The 22338-nt window shown below is 35.2% G+C and overlaps 1 protein-coding gene across 1 annotated transcript in view; it reads right to left on the bottom strand.

The window, feature by feature from the left end:
• The window catches only part of LOC131152062 (histidine kinase 5), a 41904-nt gene extending 20129 nt beyond the window's left edge, over positions 1 to 21775 (bottom strand). The window contains exons 1-10 of the mRNA XM_058103667.1: positions 21265 to 21775; positions 17313 to 18256; positions 15344 to 15400; positions 14878 to 15105; positions 13094 to 13187; positions 11968 to 12174; positions 11322 to 11452; positions 2239 to 2288; positions 954 to 1297; positions 679 to 782 (exon numbers count right to left, since the gene is read on the bottom strand). Of these exons, the coding sequence (XP_057959650.1) occupies positions 679 to 782; positions 954 to 1297; positions 2239 to 2288; positions 11322 to 11452; positions 11968 to 12174; positions 13094 to 13187; positions 14878 to 15105; positions 15344 to 15400; positions 17313 to 18029 (1932 nt within the window). The 5' untranslated portion in view covers positions 18030 to 18256; positions 21265 to 21775. The remainder of the gene's footprint in view (positions 1 to 678; positions 783 to 953; positions 1298 to 2238; positions 2289 to 11321; positions 11453 to 11967; positions 12175 to 13093; positions 13188 to 14877; positions 15106 to 15343; positions 15401 to 17312; positions 18257 to 21264) is intronic.
• Between the last annotated feature and the right edge of the window lie 563 nt (positions 21776 to 22338).

The following is a 22338-nucleotide window of genomic DNA, read 5'->3' as shown; positions in this document are numbered from 1 at the left end:
AGCCTAACTTTCCTTTGCTGTCAATCACGAGTTTGATTGATTGAGCCCATTCACGGAAATTCTTTCCGTTCAGTCTCTCCATTGAGAATGGGAAGGACAAGCTGTCTAGCCCATTCGAATTCAAGGTGGAGGTGGCTTCAGTCTCACTATCGAGAGCTTCAGAGGTGCTCGACCCTCTGCTATTGACGGCTCCTTATGCCATCGTTAACTAGGATTATAGAAACCCTAGCTCTGATACCATGAAATCAAAATAGGTTTTCTATATTTCTTGAATAATAATTTGTACAATTGGGTATGCTAAAGATGGAAACAATCTCCTAAAATAATCTCTCTTAATAATAGACAATCTTCTACATAAATATCCCCTAAATCACTTGACACTCGAGATTTCTACAATAACATAAAGCCTCGCACTTTCATCCTATGTCGGAAACTTAAGCTACAATTTCTTAGCAGGACTTCATACTAAAAGAAAAGCTTACACTTAGAGATACTCCTAATTAATTACTGATTTCATAAGATGATAAACTGATACAAAATATATGAGCATACACAAGTATGAATTGATATGTGTGTGTGTGTGTGCGCGCGCTTCCCAATCTACGTTTCACAAACAAATTTAGTGACACAGAAGTAAATTGAGAAAAAAAAATTTTAATTCTATCTAAAAGAGCTCACCAGTTGTTTACATATTGCCAGGCCTAGTCCTGTCCCACCGTACTTTCGAGCATGATCTGCACTCACTTGCATGTACTTCTTAAACAATGTTGGCAAAGCATTTTCTGTTATGACATCAAAATAGCAATAAGTACTCTCAATTCCAGAAATCAACTCAGACAAATCACAAATAGCCAAAACACAAAGATAGGAAAAGGAAATGAATTGATGAAATTCAATATTGAATGCTCCAAAATATTACTTTAAATACAAATAACAGAACATGAGAATTGTACCGGGTATTCCAATTCCTGTGTCATATACATCACAGCGTAACCAAACTGTTGTTTCAAGCACATGAGGATGCTGCTCCTTATCTCCTGTTGAGGATTCATGCTTAACTGGGGTTCTAGGTTCGCCATTCATTGTGCAATTTTCATATGAACCATTCCCATGTTTCGGGTCATGAATATTATTTTTATCACAGCCCGTTCGAGGCAGTGATAGACATTTCTCTTTTGCTGGAACAGTTGACTCGTATGCAGTGAACTTTTGATCACAACCATCTCTAGAATATGGATCTGCTACAACGTAAAGTTTTATCCCAACCTTACCTTCATGGGTAAATTTGATAGCATTGCTGCAGAGGATAGAAACTTGTGAATACAAAGCATGGAATATCTAGTTTCATGATTAATGTGAACAATCAGGGGCAACAAATTATTTAATGGGGCTAGTTCTTCTACTTGCTATATTGTCCTTCCAAATCAGAGAACATCTAATTATGTTATTTAGAAAACAAATGTATTTGAATTCATATATAATTCTACTAAAGCTCATGGGCATAACGCAATATCCTAATTTATATTTACCGAGTCCAGTGAGGGAAATTTATTGAGAACTAATTCAAGACCTTGAATTTTCCCAATATTTTCTTTTTACATGCCTTTATATTTCCAACTCTGCCAGACACTCATACACCCCCTTGAGCTTTGGCAATCTTGTAATGAGTATGGTCTTGTCCACTCCAGCCACCATGAACAGCCTGATTTTTCCTCCATAGCAATAAGGAACTAACGATCTACAACCTTAATTCCAGTTCCAAATATAGGAAATTTTGTACTAACTGTAACAAAGGCAGTGCAGATTGTCAACAGGACCTAAATTAGCAACAGGCTCCCCAAGAATACCGAAAATTCATCCTTGAGTCTCTCCAATGACTTGAGCATTTCAAGGAGGTCCCGCATAAATCTCTTCCATTCCTATCATTATAAACCATTTGTAGTGCTTGTTCCATGTTTCAAATGTTTTTTCATTCAATCAATTTGATGAATTACGATTGCATACATAATATAAGAAAACTATGTAGTATTTATTGAAAAACCTAAGCCACATTAACTAGTTTCCTAATAGGTAAAGCAACTCACTTTACTGAACTGTGTATGTCAGTCTATTTCAGTCTACAGAGGAATCTTATGATCCGCTTCCATAGACAAACATATTTATGCTAGATATAAAAAGCCAAATTTAGCAAACAAATTTCTTATATGAGAATAATCATGAGCTTGAAGAAATAGACACCTGATCAAATTTGTGAGAATCTGTCGAATTCTTAGAACATCTCCAATTACCTGAAATTGATAGAGAATGTCATGAGAAAATAACATACAAATCCAAATGAACATTGAAAAATTTTACTGGAAATTACAGTAAGTTCAGCACCATATTTGCTCTTTCAAGTTTCAAGTAACACAAACATCACTAAAGATCAATATATTGAATAACTGTAATATTTAGAAATTATTTTATTTCAATAAATGCCCAGAAAACAAGGACAGAAAAAAATTATACTTAAGATGTATGCTAGAGACTTACCTAAAACTGTCCACAAAATTTAGTAACAAACGGAGCACCAAGAAGTCCAGATCAATAGAAATATAATCATAAGGGATTTAGGGTGCATTGGTGCAAAAGAAAGAAGTTTTCAATTATAACTGTGGCATGATTATCCTTTCTCAAATAACTAATCATGGAGATCACATGAACATATTGTGAGGAATCCACAAGGCATTTGCCTTGCATTTGAGCCTTTACTGACACATCTCAAGGCATGAACCTGCTACCATTTTCCTTTTTTTGATTACCAAAAAAAAAAACTCATCATATTGTCCTATCATTGTTTTAACAAAAATGTTTCAGACTCCTATTGAAATGTTCCACAATGAAACCAATTATCAGTTAGGGCTGGGGTGTTTGGGATGATTAATAAAAGTCCCTTACATGACTTCTATCTCAAATAATTATTATTTTTTCTTTTTCGAGATACTAAGAAATGTTGACAGAGAATGTCATGAATAAATAACATGACATCCAAATGAAATGTCGAAAAAGATTTTTGGAAAAGAAATTGGAAAAGATAATGAGAGGATACATGGAGGACATGGATATGAAGATAAAAAAGAGTTGGGATAAGATCTTAGACTGCTATGTCTTATGATTTTATTATAATGAATGCTTGCTCTAAGAAGAGAGAATAACAGTTAATAACCTTCAAAAGTGGACAGAATAAAAGTCAAATGGATTTTCTCTTAAGTAGAATAGAAAGGTAGATTGTTTATCATACGAGGATTGTAAAGTTGTCCCAAGTGAAAGCTTTTAACTACACAAGATAGAGTTTTAGTGTTAGATATATGTATTAAAAAGTGAAAGAGAAAGAATAATATAAATTAGTGCAAAAAAACTAGGTTGTGGAACCTAAAGGGAGAAAACATAATAAAATTTAAAGAAAAAATGATCAAAGATGGTAATTGGACAATAGAGGATGGTGTAGGTGCGAAATCTCTTTGGAAAAGGATAGCTAGCTCTATTAAAAAGATAGCAAAAGAGATTTTAGGTGAATCAAGAAGAAGATTTTCAAATAGTAAAGAAAGTTAGTGGTGGTATCAAGACAAAAAGAATTTGGTATGTAACATGCAAAAAAGTGCAGAAAGATGGAAACTTTGGAAAAGTATTAAGAGGTGAGAAAAGATGAAAAAGAGGCCATTAGTGAAGCTAAACATAGATTGTATAATAATTTATATGCTAGATTGGATACAAAATAAGAGGAAAGAGACATTTAAACTTATTAGAGCTAGGGAAGAAAGAGCAAAGACTTAGATAATGTAAAATGTATAAAAAGTGAGGATGATATCGTCTTGGTTAAGGAAGAAGACATTAAAGAAAGATCGTCAAGTTACTCTAGTAAGCTATTCAATGAAAACCAAGTGAAAGACTTAAATTTAGAATTGATAAATAAGGAAGGGGTAAAAATATGATATTTATTTGCAAATCTAGAGTGATTGAAATTATGTTTGCATTAAAAAAGATGAAATTGAAAAGCTATAAGACCGGATAATATCCCAATTGAAGTTTGGAAATGCATAAGTGATAATAGAATTATTTGGTTAACTAATTTATTTGACACGATTATAAAATCTAAGAAAATGCTAGGATGAATAGAGGAAAAGCAGTTTAATACTTATATACAAAAGTAAAGGAAATGTTCAAAATTGTAATAACTATTATGAAATTAAACTTATATGTCGTACAATAAAAATGTGGGAAAGGGTGGTTAAAGAAAGATTAATGCTAGAAACAAAGGCCTCAAAAAATCAGTTCGGTTTAATGCCTGAGAGATCTATTACAAAAGCTATATATCTTTTAAGAAGTTTAATGGAAAAGTTTAGGCAAAAGAAGTGAGACTTGATATTGGTTTTTATTGACTTAGAGAGAAAGCGTATGATAAGGTATCTAGGGAAGTTCAATAGTGGCTTTTAGGGAAAAAATAAAGGCATATGTAGTAGGTATACCGCATGTTGATGTTATTAAGAATATGCACAATGGAGCAATAACTAGCGTTAGACTACAGGTGGAGAGGCTAGGGAATTTCCAATCATAATAGGTGTACATCAAGGATATGCTTTGAGCCCTTATTTTTTGCACTAGTGATGGATGAACTTACTAGAGTATCTAAATTGAGGTTCCATGGTGTATGTTGTTTGCAGATGATACTGTATTTATTGATGAAACTAGGGGAGGAGTAGAATCTAAGTTAAAATAAGGAGAGATTCTTTAGAATCTAGAGGTTTTAGGATAAGTAAAAATAAGACAGAATATATGAAATGTAATTTCAATTGTGAGAGGAGAAATATTGGAAAAAAGGTTTAACTTGAGGGTCAAAAAATCAATAATGCTAGTAGATTTCAATACCTTGGATCTATTATGCAAGTTGATTTATTATCAAATTCAAGAGTCACTATTTTAATTTATTTTAAAAATATTAATGTGCTATTTGATATTTATTGCAATTGCATTTTGCATGTCTAGCTTTTGGCAAGGTGTCTAGAATAGATTTTATTACCTTCATTATATTTTCATCTATCATGTAGATAATGGTACCAGAGATATCTATGCTGATTTGTAATGGTGGATGGTGATTAGAATTCACTTATAAATGGTGAAGAATGATACGCAACACAAAGCACAGCCTTAAAACAAACTATAAGATTAAACATATTTCCAAAGTTCACAAACTACATAAATAATTTGTGAAGACATGGTGGCAGTTTACCCACTGTTAACACCACAATAGCACTTGGATACACAACACATTACAGAGTTCAAGATAATTTTGACACATTAATAGAGTTCAAGATAATGTTGATGGGAAAACAAATTGGGAGTCTTGAAATGCTATACTTTTTAATTCATTCAAAAAATGCATAGGTACATACATATACATATATACATATATACATACACATATAGAGACCCTATAATCAAGCTAATCATATCTAGACTATAGCTAATTTACATTTGCACCCTCTTTGGAATAGGAAAGAATCACCTAGACTAATTGCACAGTTTCAATCCACTATTTCAGCACTCCCCCTCAAGTTGGTGCATAGATGTCACACATGCCCATCTTGTCCACGAACTGGACGAATACCTGATTTGAAAATGCTTTGGTGAGAATATCGACCAACTAATCTTCTGATTGAATTTTCGGCAACTCCACGATTTTTTCATTCAACTTCTCCTTAATGAAGAATCTATCCACCTCTACGTGTTTCATGTGATCATGCTGAATCGGATTATGAGCAATGTAACATGCTGCTTTACTGTCGCAATAGAGTTGGATTGGTTGTGTTGGTGAATATCCCAAATCTTTTAGGAGAAGTTGTAGCAATAATGCTTCACAAATTTTGAGTGACATTCCTCTTAATTCAGCTTCGGCACTTGAACGTGCAACAACATTATGTTTCTTTCTTCTCCATGCAACAAGGTTACCGCCAACGAAGGTGAAATATCCTGAAGTAGATCGTCTATCATCTACTGCTCCAACCCAATCGGCATTAGTATATGCATCTGTACTTTGACAGTCTAAATTTTTTATGAATAAAATTCCCTTTCCAAGAGCAGCCTTTAAATACCTCAAGATTCGCATAACTGCATTCATATGTTGTTCTCCATGATTGTGCATGAACTAGCTAACGATACTTAATGCATAGGCGAGATCAGGCCTAGTGTGTGCTAAGTACATCAACCTTCCTACCAATCTCTAATATCTTCCTTTATCAACAAGTACTTGATTAGGCTCAAAGCTTAACTTCAAGCCTTCTTCCACAAGTGTACCAACTGGTTGACATGCTGACATACCGGTTTCTTGTAGCAAGTCTAAAGTGTATTTTCTCTGTGAGAAGAAAATACCTTTATCAAATCGGGATACTTCGATTCCAAGGAAATATTTCAAGGGGCCAAGATCTTTCATTTCGAACTTGCTAGACAAATAATTCTGTGAGTTCTTCCTTTCTTTAGGATCATTTCTTGTGACCACCATGTCATCCACATGGACAATGAGTGCAATGATCTTATTATGCCGCTTCTTTAGGAATAAAGTGTGGTTTGAATTACTTCGATGATAGCCAAAAATTCTCAAACTTTGTGAACCTTCCATGCTCTTGGAGATTGTTTTAACTCGTATAGTGATTTCTTCCGTCTGCACACCTTCTGACTATGTATCTCTAGTAACATGCATCCTAGTGGAAGATCCATGTATACTTCTTCAGGTAGCTCACCATGCAGGAAAGTATTTTTTACATCAAATTGTTGTAATGACCAATCTAGATTCGCAGCTAGAGACAACAGGACACGAACTATATTGATCTTAGCTACAGGTGCAAAAGTTTTTGTATAATCAATTCCATATGTCTGGGTGTATCCCTTTGCCACAAGCCTTGCTTTAAATCGTTCAATTGTGCCATCTGCTTTGTGTTTCACAATAAAAATCCACTGACACCCAACAAGTTTCTTTCCTGGCAGACAATCAACAAGCTCCCAAGTTTCATTTTTTAGCAAGGAATCTACCTACTCATTCATCGTTCCTTTCCACCTTGGATCAGTTAAGGCTTCCTGCACACTGTTAGGAATAGATACAGTACATAATTGATTTTAAAATGACTGATTTGATTCCGACAGGTGATGGTTAGACGTATAAGAACTCATAGGGTATTTAACTCTACTAGAAAGTTCGGGTTCATATGTGGGTTTAGAAATACCTCTGATTTGACGTTGTGGCGACTTTTTTCTCACAGGTTCGGCTACAAGATAAGGATCCTCGACAGGCGATGGGTGTGGTGATGTTTCAGTTGCTTGGGGTGTGAGAGCCTCGTATGAAGGTGCTTCAACTAAGTGTGTATCACCACTTTGATCCAAATGTATACCACTTAGTTCCAATTCATCACTCACTTCGTGACTTTCCATGGATAGTATATCAGTGTCCTTACTAGCATCAAAGGTGGTAGCTATACCTTCATCATAGTCTCGAGTCTGAACTTCCTTCGGATGCTTCCCCTGAAGATCAGACTCAGAGGGAAAATACACAGAGGCTTTATGGAACACAACGTCCAAGGTAACAAACATGCAACGTGTAGGAGGATGGTAGCAACGATACCCCTTTTGATGTAGAGCATATCCAAGGAACACACATTGCAATGCTCAAGGTTGCAACTTGTTGCGCTGATGTGTGTGAAGATGGACAAAAGCAACACAGCCGAAAACATGGGGAGGTAAGTTTGGGAGAGCTGGAGCAACAACAACTTCAGCAAGGGCCTGGGATGGTGTGCGACAGACAATGGTACTAAATGGTACCCTATTAATTAAATATGCCACAGACATCAGTGCTTCTCCCCAGTAAGCTAGCGGCACATGGGCTTCTATTAATGAAGCATGAACAACTTCCAACAAATGACGGTTTTTTCACTTAGCTACCCCATTTTGTTGAGGTGTGTGGGGATAGGTGGTTTGGTGGATAATACCTTGGGACTTCAAGAGCTACTAAAATTTAGAACTCATATATTTCCCGCCATTATCACTGCGAAGAACTCTAGGTTGAGCATTGTACTATGTGCATATCATTTTATGAAAATTTTGAAATAGCAAGTTCACTTCACTTTTTTTCTTCATCAAACATACCCAAGTTGATCTTGTATAGTCATCAACAAAAGTAACAAACCATCGTGAACCACTCAACATGGGAACATGCGCTGGATTCCAAACATCAAAATGTATGACCATAAAAGGAACTATACTTCTATTCAAACTTAATGGGAATGAAGTACGATGACTTTTTGCAAGTTCATATACATTACACTAAAAATCAGAAACACTACATCGTGCAAATAAATGAGGAAATAATTCTTTCAAGTAACCAAAAGATGCATATCCCAGATGTCGATGCCAGAGCAAGATTTTAGATCTGTCCTTCCCCCCTTGTGAACTATCCACAAACAAGACTTGATGCAATTTATTCAAATTGTTCCACACCAAGTCGAGATAATACAGCTTCCTACGTTTAATACCACACCCAATCGTTTGCCTTATTTGGATGTCCTTAAACACACAAAATTCGGGCTAAAAAATAACAACACAAGATAGGGCAGTGGTTATTTGTGAGACTGACAACAAGTTATAGTTCAAAGAAAGAGCAACTAAGACAGAATCTAGCTGTAAAGTTTCAGTAAGGGGCACGGATCCTTCCCCAATAACGGTGGTGGAAACACCATTGGCAATGGAAACAAATTTTTGTGAGGAGTTATGAATGGATGAGACTTGTCTAGAATCAAAAGTCATATGATCAGTAGCACCTAAATCAATTATCCATGTACTATTAGAAACAAGTGTAGAGATAACGAAAGCCTTACTAGTCGGAGTTGTAGTCGCAGCATGAGCAAAAGCAATGTCAGCAGCATCATTCTCTTCTTTGGTTTCAACAACAACAGCGGTAGAGGTGGGCCTCCTAGAATTCTTCCAGCGGGAATCATGATTGTGATCCCACCATTCTGGATACCCGACAAGTTCAAAGCACCGATTTTTGGTGGCTAGTCTAATCACAATGGGTTCATTTTTAGGAATTTTTGTCTGCCACCATTTTTTTGATGACAGAACTTTGTTAGGTCTAGCGAGTTTTGAGAGGTCCGGTTGTGTGCCACCATTGGTGAGGTTTCGAGATCTTCAGAGTCATCATTCATCATTGTGCGGCGGAAAGCTTCACGATGAATCAAGGCATAACATTCCTCGAGTTCAGGAATAGGGTCCCTTTGCAGAATTTCACCATAGATTTGTTCAAAATCGCCATCTAATCTAGCAAGGAAAATATGTACCCGTTGATGTTGCACTGATTTGCGATAAGCTTCAACATCTTTCTCATTCTCCATGATCACTTTATCACAGTGATCCAATTCACTGAAAATTTCAATCAATTCTCCATAATACACAGAAATTGCTCTGCCCTTTTTTTTGGTAGAGAATGCTTTCTAGTTCAAGGCAAATACTTGCAATTCATCCAATCCATCATAGAAAGCCTTAGATAGAGCTTTCCAAATATCACGAGCTGTAGGCAAGCGAAGGTAGCGTTTCATAATATCTGGGGTCATAGACGTCAATAGCCATCCCTTGACTTTTTGATTATCCGCGTACCACTTTTCATACCCTACATCCTCTTTTGCAGGGATTGTCGACGTGCCACGAATATAGGAGAGCTTCTCCTTTTTAGCAATATGCATTTCAATAATTTGAGACTATATATCATAAATTGTCTCATTGAGGATAATTCCTACAATGAAAGAAGAACCTTCAGATTGAATGATGATGGGTGCAGATTTGCTACCAGGCGCGTTAAAGTCTGACTGGCTCATGGCGTGGTTGGTTCAATGATGGGGTTAGGTGTTTGAGGGGTGGATCAATGATGGGAAAGAAAATCAGAACAATACAGGGTCTGTCCTAGCTCTGATACCATCTTGAAATGTTATACTTTTTTATTCATTCAAAAAATGCATCGGTATAGATACCTATATATATATATATATATATATATATATACACACACACATATAGAGACCCTATAATCAAGCTAATCATATCTAGACTATAGCTAATTTACAGTTGCACCCTCTCTGGAATAGGAACGAATCACCTAGACTAATTGCACATATTTCCGTCCACTATTTCAGCAGGGAGATCAAGATGTGTCTCGCATCAGAGCACCAACAGAAGATTGAGAATGTGAAAACTATTGTCTAAAGTCATTTCTTTAAATCTGTTGGGAAAGAGATCTAAAGAAATGGTCTACCAACAAACGATCCTTGAAGGAAAGCATGAGATCTCCTGGATCCAAAATAATATGAAGGCACCAAGCTTTGCTTTGGCTATTGTGCATAGTCCAGTTGTCTACTGTGAGTTGAAAGTTAAAGGGCTCTCCTCATATTTGGCCATGGAGAAAATGTTTAAAAGAATTATCACAACTAATTTAAGTAATGAGAGAGTATGCTATCTCCTAAAGAATCCCACTGGAGAGTTAAGTCATCAAACTCTTGTGGTTTAGAACGTGTAGAGCTGAACAAATATATATAAAAATTAACAGTTTCTATCCATCTATAGGGTCGCACTTTGCTCCGATTAGCTTACTACGAAGCTACGAGGTTGATAGAGATATAAGTGGTTTACATACTCCAACAAGTTCTCTGGAAAAAAATCCCATTCATTTATCCTGAAAAAGCGTGTGAAATTATGCACACAATTTTTGTGCAACTACTCCAAATATGTCATATTTGTAGATAAATATTTACATGCATGTTTGGTAATATCTACTTTGATGGCATCATATGTACCTATAAAATGTTGCCCGTTCATGAACTATGCTTTGGTTTACATTAAAATTAATCACTTGTGAAGACAGAAGAGTCATGCACAGTGCTCCACGGCATGGCCAGTTAGACTCTGCTACTAAACCAAAACACATAAAGGAATGCTAGGAACATTTGCTCAACGTAGTCTTTCGTACTCTCCCCATAATTGGGCCACTTGGCCATTTTCATCAAACATAGTATGAGGCAACCACTTCAGACAGTAATGGATTCTCAATGCTACCTTTTTTATTTTTAATTTTTCATAAATTATGGTTAAGAGTTTAATAGGTGGCCCATTTTTGTTTTTAAAATAATGCCAAATAGCTAATCATAGGTAGACTGTTTGAGGAGTCTGCAAGGGGCAACTGCTCCTAGCATTCCTCAACATGTAAATCTCAAGACAGATTAGTCATAAATTACAATATGTGATAAATTTCTCACCTCCACAGGAACATCCTCTGCTACCTGCCCTTCCAGGATCAGTATCTTTTTCAACGATGCAGCAGCAGTCTGGAGTACGTGCTTGATTACTTCTCTAGGCCGGAATTTCGCAGCCTCCAACTTCATAACTCCTAAAAGGAGAGAGAGAGAGAGAGAGAGAGAGAGAGAGAGAGAGAGAGAGAAAGATTTAAGTTTTTGAAAATTTAAAAATCACATTTAAATTAGATCATATATGTTAATGATGACTGCAAGTCATTCACAAACAAGGACTCAAAGAAAATGACCTCTAGTGAGAACATATTTAAACCTGATTCAACTGTAGGAAGTCAATTATCATTGGTTTGTGCGCATGTATGAGAGAGAGAGAGAGAGAAAGAGACAGAGAGAGTTTTAAGTATTTGAAAATTTAAAAAATCAGAGCATTTATGACTAATGATCACTTCGAGTCATTCACAAGGACTAGAAGAAAATGAAACCTCTAGTGATAGTGGATTTCAAACCTGATTCAACTGTGGAAACTCAATTTTCATTATTATATAGAAATGAAAAAAAAAAAGAGATTAAATCCAGGCTACTAATTGTAATCAATTCAAGTTCCAGAAATATAAATATAACAAGCAAATAAAAGCAGAAAATTAGGGTATACCTGATTCAACCTTGGAAAGATCAAGAATGTCATTAATGAGTTGAAGGACCAAATCTCCTGATGACAGCATAACATCCAACAGCTGCCGTTGTTCCCGATCAAGTTTTGTGGTGGCAAGAATCTCAGCCATGCTAACAACCCCAGATAGAGGAGATCTTATCTCATGGGACATGGTTGCCAGCATTTGTTTTGCTCGCATTGTTTCCTCTGTAATGAAAATGACAAGGTTAAATTTTGAATAAATTTGTTGAGCCTTAATCTAATCAAAATGTGTGGACTCCAAGGGTAGATTTTGATGAAACCAATAATGTGGATATTGGCTTCCACTTAATTCTAACAACTTTAAATGAACTGAAGTTTAGTGATTGAATTTATCAGGATAAGCAAACTCAGCTATATCCAAACTATAGCTTGTTAGTTGTTTAGTAGAATAGGATCAGGTTGGACGAACTCTGTGTGAATGAGATTTCTGACTGTTGAATTTGTGAGCAAACTCATCTTCAGGGGCTATCTCAGTATAGGACAATCTTGTACTTTTATTTCCGGATAGTTATAACTGTTGAGTGTTGAGTGAGCTTAATCTTTTACTGTTTAATTATTCTTAGATTTAGATGGATCCAAAGAATTGATTTTTGCTGAATTTTCTGGTTGGATTAAATATTTGAATGTGACCACTTGAAAGAAGATATGAACGGAGACATTAGACAAATGTTCTGCTGGAAGAAGCAATTTGTACTTTTATTGTTATCTTAGCTAATTAAAGAATATTTCAAACTTTAATCAATATGTAACTGGAAGTATTAGTTGATAGAAAAAAGATATTGCTTGTATTGAGAGTGACTAATGAGTATAGGTCAGAAACATGTTACTGTTATAGTTCAGATGCAGCATCCATTGTAGAAAAATCTTAGCAAACTTTTAGGGAGTGGTCATAGGTCAAGGTGTAACCAAACCACTACAAAATTGATTTTGTTACTGTTTCCCTTATCTCTTTACTGTTATCCTTTGTTTATTGTTTAATACTTTCTTCTGCACATTATTATTTACTTAGCACGAGATTTTTAGTAGCATGCCAGGCCAACAAAGTTAAACCTGCAGTGACTAGAATTTCTCCTAGTAGATTAACCTGTTATGTGGATGGTTTTGTTAAGTTCCGTTTCCTTGGCTTTTTGAACAGCTATCTCCTCTCGAAGCTTTGCCATCTTCTCTCTTTTTCTCACCTGTTGCACAATCATGAAATCATGCATCCACTTTTTTGTGATAATAACGGACCTAAAATGAAAATAAAACTCATATAGTAAAGTAATAAAAGAATTTAAGTTAAAACATCGTCAATAGAAGAAACATGAGCTTCATTGGCCTTGAGTTATCCTATACTTCTGTCTATAGAAACTAGGAAACTTAAATGGTCCATGATTTGGTGTTCTGCACCTACTTATATAGATTCTATAAATGATCCATCATTTAATGTGGAAAAAGCCATCATTACTTTAAAAAGGAGTCACCACATTGTTGGCTTTCCCAAGAGAACTGATATTCTTTAATTCACAACTCACTCCCTATCATTCTCTACTGTACCCTACTCCCTGTGCAAGTTGGTGCAGCCACCAAGCAATATATTACATGTGCATACTTGTTTGGTATCCATAGCCACAGACCTACTGAAGTTAGATAGTTAAGTGGTTGTGGTTGAATAGATAAAATCTCAAATTTCTACTTGGTTTGTCCAACTGAATTGGGCATAGAACCAGTTCCCAAGTTCAACAATCTGCACTTCAAGAGAATACCATAATAATATTGACTTCAAAAACAGTCCAAACAAGTAGCAACTCAAATGAGAACCACCTACAATGAGCAGTGTAAAATAAATACAAAAATAATGAGGGTTGCTATTGCTTATTCTTAAAAATTTTAATGGGGAGGAAGCACAGTTTTCTTTTACAAGCTTTTCCAATAACTTTGAACAGCACGCAACTTTGAAACTTCTATGCTACGCTACTATCTTCTCCAGCAATCACATTGCATACATATGCTTCTGGTACAAGAAAGTGGCACATATACAAAATATGGAATAAAAGAATCTCTTCACCATTGATAAACTCAAAAGAGTCTCGGGTACAATGTGTTTTGAGATGGCAAGCACAATAATAAATCTACTTCAGCATAAAACAAGATCAAGTCTCTAATAGACTGTCCCAGCATTTGAGAACTTCCTACAAGGTTAGATGGAGTTGTCCACCCAGTCCTGCACTGTTCATATTAATTTTTAATTACTTGTTTTGAAATGTAAGCAAATGGATACATGTGGCATTCACATTTTTTTATATCAGAGAGGAGAAATGAAACAAAATGATGGTGAGGAGAATATGAGATGAAAATTGAATCTTACATGAATACATCATGATATTGAAAAAACCAAAACAAAACAAAGCAATACAATTTCTAGCACCAGTTTTGTGGACCTGTATTATTTTCAGCCGTGATTTTTTCCTCTTGTTAATTTGGACCACCTGACAAGTTGCTGCTCACTGAAATTTATAAAAATGAACTATGAGAGATTCATTCATTCATTTAATTCCATCTGCAGTGGATTGTCTAAAACTATCTAATGGGTCTTATGTGGAAGTTTTCTGCAGAAATTGAGTCTTAAACCTGTGCTTGAATTTGGAAGTTATTTAAAAAAAATTATTAAATATAAAATTAATCCATTCCATGGTTTAGGGAGGGATATTTCTCAAGAGTAAATTATGTCTCTTTACATGAAAAATAAAATCCAATTATTTAAAGATTCACTCGTAAAAGATAAATTTCCAATTAAGTCGCAGTGCAAGATGAGCTTAATGAAAAAAAAAAAAATTGACAGAGAAGTTGCGCATAAAGGAAGGAGTCCAAAATATAAAATTAACTCACCTGATCAGTAATCTCCATTCCCATATAATTCACGCCTATTGTGTCCCCTGCCTTGCTGAAGACAGGTTCCACATATATCAGGAATGTCTTTAACCCAAATAATTCTGTCTCGAATGTAATTTCCCTTTTTGCAGGTATTCCTCGTTCCAAGACTTCTTTCTTGAAATCATGGGATTCCTTAACACCAGCACCAGTAAAAATCTCCAAATCTGTTTTTCCTATAATTTCCTGAAAAATCAGTGAATTTGAGGAATGCATGTTCCATTTTTTTACGACCAAGCCATGAAGAAGAAGCAAAAGGAATTATCAAAAGAAGGGGAAAAAAAAAAAAAGATGAAGAAGATCCCCACATTACATCATTTACCCATGATTAGCACCCAATAAAAGATGTTGAATTTGCAGAATACAGTAAATGCTTCATTCATCTTATCAAAAATGGAATATGAACTATACTGAGAACAATTACCTCTTCTTGCAAACTTGGGAAATGGTTATAGATAAAGCGATACCGCAATTCTTTATCCTGAAAGAAAGATATTGGAAACTCAGTCCCTCGCCAGAAGATGGCCTCAATATACGGTAGAGGAGAAAGAAGCTTTTAACAACAACAAATAAGATTAAACTATAAAGGTATGATACAGGAACAGGGTTATGTATGAAGAGGTATTTAGCATCAGTATGGTATTCACCTATTCATAATTCAAAAACTGCAAGTTCATATAGTATGGTCGTGTTTAGCTGCATATTAATGTAAGGTCTTCCTCCTTGAACCCCTTCATGTGCATTAAGCATCTAAGCATTTGGCAACACTAGAAGAAAAGTTGTCGAGGTAATTCCTAGGAAAATATCTTGGATCTTAATTCCATATAATGTGGTTTTCCATTAGATGGTTCAGGTTGAATTGCCAACAGCAAGTCAGCAAAGCTGCAGGGGAAGGCATACTAGCCTGGGATTTACCATCCCTGATTCTGGAAAAGGGATTTGATTTGCACAACTGACCTCTTTATATATTTTGTTATTTATTTTTTGGTTAATTTGAGTGTAATTTACCATTATAAAATCTATACACATTTAATTTACAAAAAACAATAAAACATTAATGCATGAAACAGTTGGATATAAATATATTGATGTATCTTGTGCTGTAGGGTTCTCCCATTCTGTACCTGTTTTTCTTTTTAAGTACCAAACAATTTTAAAAGGCAAAAATGAATAAAATATATTGAAAAAATTTAAAATAAAAAAAAAAAAAAGATAGAATAAGAAAAGAAATTTTCTTGAATCCTTTAACTGTTTTTCACATTTAGAAGCAAAATTAAATAATGCATATTACAACTTTGAAAAAAATGAATTGAGGAAATTAAAAGCATAGTTCTCCTGAAATACTCAATACTACTCTTTTTCTTACCTAGAACTTCACTAGATACACTCAAGCAGATGAACTACACTGTGTGTGAGAACACTGAAAATTAGAAAAGCATATTTGTAACATTCATACTCACCGGTTGTCAACTGTTAAGCAAGAAAAATTTATTACAATAAAGGTGCTTGTTAGCAAACAAGATCACTTAAAACCATTAATCCACATTAACATATAAAAATTCTAGAACTAAATGATTTGCTTGGTGCAAAGCATCTAACTGTTGATCTTCACTAGCCTATCTTCAACTTTTTCTGCTAGGGTGCTTACAAGCCCAAGCAATAATCACAATTAGGCAGCTTCACTGTCGCATATCACTTCCTTTCTTTGGCAATGAAAAATGATCCCCTAATTGGCACAAAATTCCTACGGTCCACCACATGAGGCAGGTAAACCAGGCAGCAAGGCATCATCTTAACCAGGCTAACCACTCATAAAGTGAAGTTTTAAAGGGCCATACGTTAAATAAGTCTTGAAAACTAATGGAGACACATTAATATAGATGGAGAAAAAGTTACAGAATTTGATTTTGACTAGATTTAATTGGCAATCAAATTTGAATTGCAAGATTTAGAAAATAACTACTATCATATATGGGAGCACCCTTGAACTTTCAGAATCATAGATTTAATTTGAAACATGGAATCGGGACTTTGTATCTAGAAATGTGAGAATTGGACGAACACAGAATCAGATTTGGAATTGCATAGAGTTCTGTTCAATTCCACATAAGGTTGTGTCTAAATGCAACCTAACGAAACTTAAAAGATTTTTTGATAATATGACAAGTAATTTAAAAACTTATTAGCTTCAATGTAATGCTTATATCTTCTTCCGACTGCATCAAGTCAAACACATGCATAATCTGAATCAGGGAAATGAAATATGAAGAAAAACAGTTCAGCTACAAAAAATTGCACTTAAATAATTCTGACAGTGTCAGATACAGTGGTTACATATCACAACTATAAAAGCAACTTAAGGAAGAATTTGCATTATATCTGGCAGAAAATACCTGATGGCCAATGACAACTGGTGCCGTCTGAAGAATAAAATGTAAGAAATTATCAGCTCTTTTCAGAATTTGAGACAGCTCATCCACAGGTGATGATTGCTTTTCCAGATTTTTTATGCTTTCCTCCAGCTTTTCTATTAGCATCTGCTCTCTCTGGACACTTGCCTCCAACAATTTCTCTAAGTGCATGGACCTTTGTTTCCAGTATATGACAGTGTCATACTCAGCATCTATTTCAAGTCTTTTGTTTTGGACAACTACATGATTTTTCCTCCTAGGGGCATCTTGCCATATATCCAAAACGTCATCCAGTATAGAAATTAAACGCTTATCACCGCAACTTTCATCCTCAAAACGATGTTGCTCCAATATTTCCCTTTTCTTGAGCTCAACTTCCAGCCTTTGTTTGCTTAGGTTGTCAAGCTCTTCTCTCAGAAGGCGAACAGCATTTGCCTGCTTATACTCCCAGTGTTTGACCAGGTAATTCAATTGAGAGGATCCCTTCTCACTATAATTGGTTAACTCTGAAAGACGCATGAAATCAACTATAGTAGGCTCTTCTGGGATTGTAACCTCCTCTAGCATATCTTGAACCACTCCTGGTTTATCTACATTGAATTTCTTTCCAGCTTCATTTCCAAGATCTTCAGGCCACATGGATGGGAGGACTTCAATGTCCATTTCTTCAAGCGAATCACTCTCCATCTCCCAAACCATGAAAAATATAAAACCATAAAATATTGCATCCAATTCTAAATTCTGCAATTCAGATGAACTTTAAAAGCTAGCAATCCATGGTTTAGTACTTGAGAATGTGCATATCAGCAAATATCAGATCAACCCACTGTAGCACTTGGTTTCAGTCAACAGAGCTACAATGGAAAAATCTGAAGGCATAAACATTACAATGAGGTTTCACAAGATGTTCCATATCATGTAAGGACCTGCACAATTATATTGCAGACAATCAAATTTACGCATCTTTATACATCCAAAAAAGAGTGCTGATTAAAAAACTACACAAATACCAATATAAAACCCAGATATGTCTCAAAGTTAAGTTCTGATAATGAATGTCATGTCAAACTGGGTAATTAGCAAGCTTATGAACAAGAGTAATGGAATGATCTGAATGGCTTTTCAAAATTATCATCAACAAAAAGCACTATATGAATTTTTTTTCACAATTTTGTTTCACCTTGGATAACATCCTCCAAAAGTTGGGCAACTACCAATGCTTCTTTGCTATCTCAAGTAAAGATATCTTAGGTCCAACTCACTCCTTTCTGCTATCACCATCAAATCAACTTTACTACCTCAATACAAGTTTGTCTAAGTCTATTCTTCTTCCATCCCACTATCTCTTATCTCTAAATGCAATCAAATTAACTTTCTCCCTTGTGTACCTTCCCCCCCACTATTTCTTATCTCTAAATGCAATCAAATTACCTTTATCCCTTGTGTACTGTCTAGTTCTCACTGCAAGTGCCAAGATCATCTTTCGAGTCCTTCCCTTTCTCATCTTCCACACTGCCACTCCTAACACGCTATTGAAGTGTTCATTTCTTATTTTATCTTTTAAGAGTTATGCGATTCATCAATATAATTCTCATTTCAACTACATATATTTTTTGCGTTCTGTTGTTTTTCAGTTGCCAAGATCCTGATCTATATAATGTAGCTGGTCTTGCAACTGCCCTAGGTCATTCCACAACTTATGCTGAATTCATAATCAGAATGAAAGATATGATTTATGCTTTATATATTTACCTAGTTTTCATAAAAATTTATTTTCTCTCCATTTATTTATTTGAAAAACAGCATGATTTCAAACTCCACAGTGGTCAATTTGGCACTGTTAACTTAAATCCAACCCCTGTGATTTAGAACAACTCCGCCAAAAAAAGAAAGAAAAAAAAACCACAACACATGAAATCATATTAAACTCCAGCAAAGACATCAAAAATGAGGGGAGAAGTACGCACAGGAACTTGGAGGGGACCAAGATCAGGATGCTGATTGCACAGGATATTCATCAGCCAAGAGCAGGCTGACAACAATCCTGATGCAACCATCCCACATCTCACTTTACAACCAAAACAGTAATATTTCAAAAAATGGCTATGCAACTAATGCCAAAAAAGCATCATTCACGCCCATCAGAAAATCACCAACTAAAGAAAAATAAAATAAAATAAGCAAATTTATAAATAAAGAAGAATATTATATACAATACAAAATACTATGGCTCTATTCGGATCAAAGGTTTTGTTCGACAAAATGAATGGGACAAAAAAAAACTGAGGAAATTAATTTTCCATTATATCTGCTCTCCATATAAAATACTATTTAAAATGAAAATTTGTTCAAATAAGATTAAAAATTAAGAAAATTAAAGGTTGATTAGTAATTACGTGTCAATAAAATTTTCTTTGAATTACACATATTTTATTTTCTTCCTCTCTTTTTGATAAAAAAACATAAAAAAAAGTGGATTCCTTCATATTTTCTTTTCTTTTCCCTAATATACTTTATGTTCCAAACTGGGCTTGAAAGCATTGAGAAAAGGTGCAATCATAACTATAGATCCCCAAGTCTTAACACTTGTCCGGCTGCTACCAACAGAAAGAAGCGCATGCCACTTTCACCATCAAGGAAAAATTCAAATTAAAGCTCTTGTTTTGGTCAAAACAAAAATCTAAGGCTATGAAGATGTACAATTCTTGGAAAACCTACTTTCAAAAGCCACAAAAAAACACAAGAGAAAGTTTGAGGGAGTTGCTACCCTTCCAAAGACCTTCATCAATTCTGTCCAATCCCACGTGTACATAATGGTTTATGATAAATTTCCCTATCTGGTTGTTTGAGCTCTGATATTTGAGTAGTAGTTTTCTAGCCTTGGTTGGCTTGCTGATTGCTTTGGGGGGCTGTGCTCCCCTTTGGTTGACTGAGTTGGTTTTTGTTTGTTTTGTCATCGTGTCCTTTGCCCCCAGGGATGCTCAGGTTTTGATGTATTGAGTTGTAGTTAGTCTCAGCCATGTTAGCCTTTCTGATTGTCTGCTTTGCAGTTCCTTGTTTGGGAGTTAATTCTCCCTTTCCTGGGTATGCCAGTGATTCTGTACATATTTATGTGGTCTATAATTATAATTTTCAGATCATAAAAAGAAAAAAAACACTACACTTTTTTCCAGAAGCCACACTCTGGAGTTCTGTAACGCGAATAGAAGTCATTCAATTAAGTTATATGTAGAACTCGCCAAAGGTGGAAGTTGAAGAGGCTGACAAAAGCTGAAATAGCATGCAGAAGGTCAACCTGCAAGCCGGCATGGTCATTCCGCCTGTAGCCCAGAATGTAAATTCCTCAAAGCCACTTGTAGAGGAAAACTGAAATTTTCCATTTGCAAGGGGGGAAAACATATAGCCACCTCAAATTCAAAAGCAGTCAACATGTCTAAATAACTACAGAAGCTGGTTAATTAATTTAATTTTTGAAAAAGCAAAATTAATATTTTTCACTTGCAAAACATCTCTGGAAAAATCGAAATTACTCTGCATTCAAAATAAGTAGGAGAAAAAACCAAAAGCTATTCGAATATCTTGCTCAACAAATTTCAAGGACCCTCTCAATTAAAATTAATCACATACTAAACAAAACAACTCAAATCACCCCATATTCAACATATAATTCGAAAACAGGTAAGGTCAAAAATAATATATCTAACAAATTATTAAAATTGTTTTGATTCTTTAAAAAATCAAAATCTTTCATTCACAAATAATGCAAATTTAAGCAAGTAAACCAAAACCCGAACCAGCAGAATGAAGCAAAATTCAAAAAACGCGAAACGTGGTAAAACTCAACGCATGAGCAATAGGGACACCATTTGAAACAAATCAGATCAAACTTCATAGTTAACATGAAAAAAATCAATGAAAGAGGCAATGAGCATACCTTCACGTACATATGAGCGAGAGGAGGCAAAGATCAATCCGGCACACAGTCACTGAAGAAGAATTTGGGTTCCTGGGCTGAGAATAGCTAACAGCTTTTACTGTAGATCTGAAGTTGTCTCTTGAAGTTATCACTTCGCAGTCAATGAAAATAATAAGCTAAGGTAAGCATTCCAGAGATAGAGACGGAGAGAGGGAAGCATGTGAGGGAAAGGAAAAACAAAATGTGTTGCGAGTAGAGAACTCTAGGAAGCCATGTGCATTTGAGGTCAAAAATATTAGAGAATTGTGGCCTTTCCTCTTATGGGTTTCTTAATTTAACTCCATCTCTCTCTCTCTCTCTCTCTCTCTCTCTCTCTCTGATGTGGGTGTCTTTGTTTTTTGAGGTTACATTCAGAACCTCTTTCTGCAAAAAACCCAGAGAGGCTTTCCAATCACACATTCGTCCTGTTTCCCCTGTGTTCCTCCTCTGTCCCTCCGCCCCACAAATGATTCACTCATCAATCAAACCAGCTTAGAGAGAGAACGGAGAGACGATCCTGGAGAGAGAGAGATTTTTTTTTTTTTCTTTTCTTTTTTTTTTTGAGAGAGAAGAGTTTGGTTTTTAAGTGGGAAGGGTTTACTGAACTGTCAAGGCCGTGAAGAGTCTTCTTTATAAGCAAAACAAACTGCCTTAATAAAAAATTGGATTAGATTTACGTAACTCATTATAACAGTTAATATACAATTGTAACAGTTGACTAAGCTGGTGGTTGGGAAAATAAATTGATTTCTTTTGTAAGAACGAAATCTCGCTCACCTCATTCACCTTAAGCGCTGATTGTATAAAATTACTTGATAGTCTGATCAGTAATGTTATCCTAATCTATTCATAGATGAATATGCACTAATTGAGACGATTGAATCATTATACCCCATACCTAAACTCTGGCCTAATGAATTTACGGGTAGTCGTTAAGCATTTAGTTATGAGCTCAACCTCCAACTGTATAAATAGGCTTGCCGAGATTTTATCGTGTACAAAACTATCCCACTTTGCTTTTATTTTTTTATTTTTTTATTTTTTATTTTTTTT

The sequence above is a fragment of the Malania oleifera genome, chromosome 3, assembly GCF_029873635.1.
Source record: "Malania oleifera isolate guangnan ecotype guangnan chromosome 3, ASM2987363v1, whole genome shotgun sequence".
Classification (NCBI taxonomy): domain Eukaryota; kingdom Viridiplantae; phylum Streptophyta; class Magnoliopsida; order Santalales; family Ximeniaceae; genus Malania; species Malania oleifera.
This window is presented reverse-complemented; position numbering and strand designations above follow the sequence as displayed.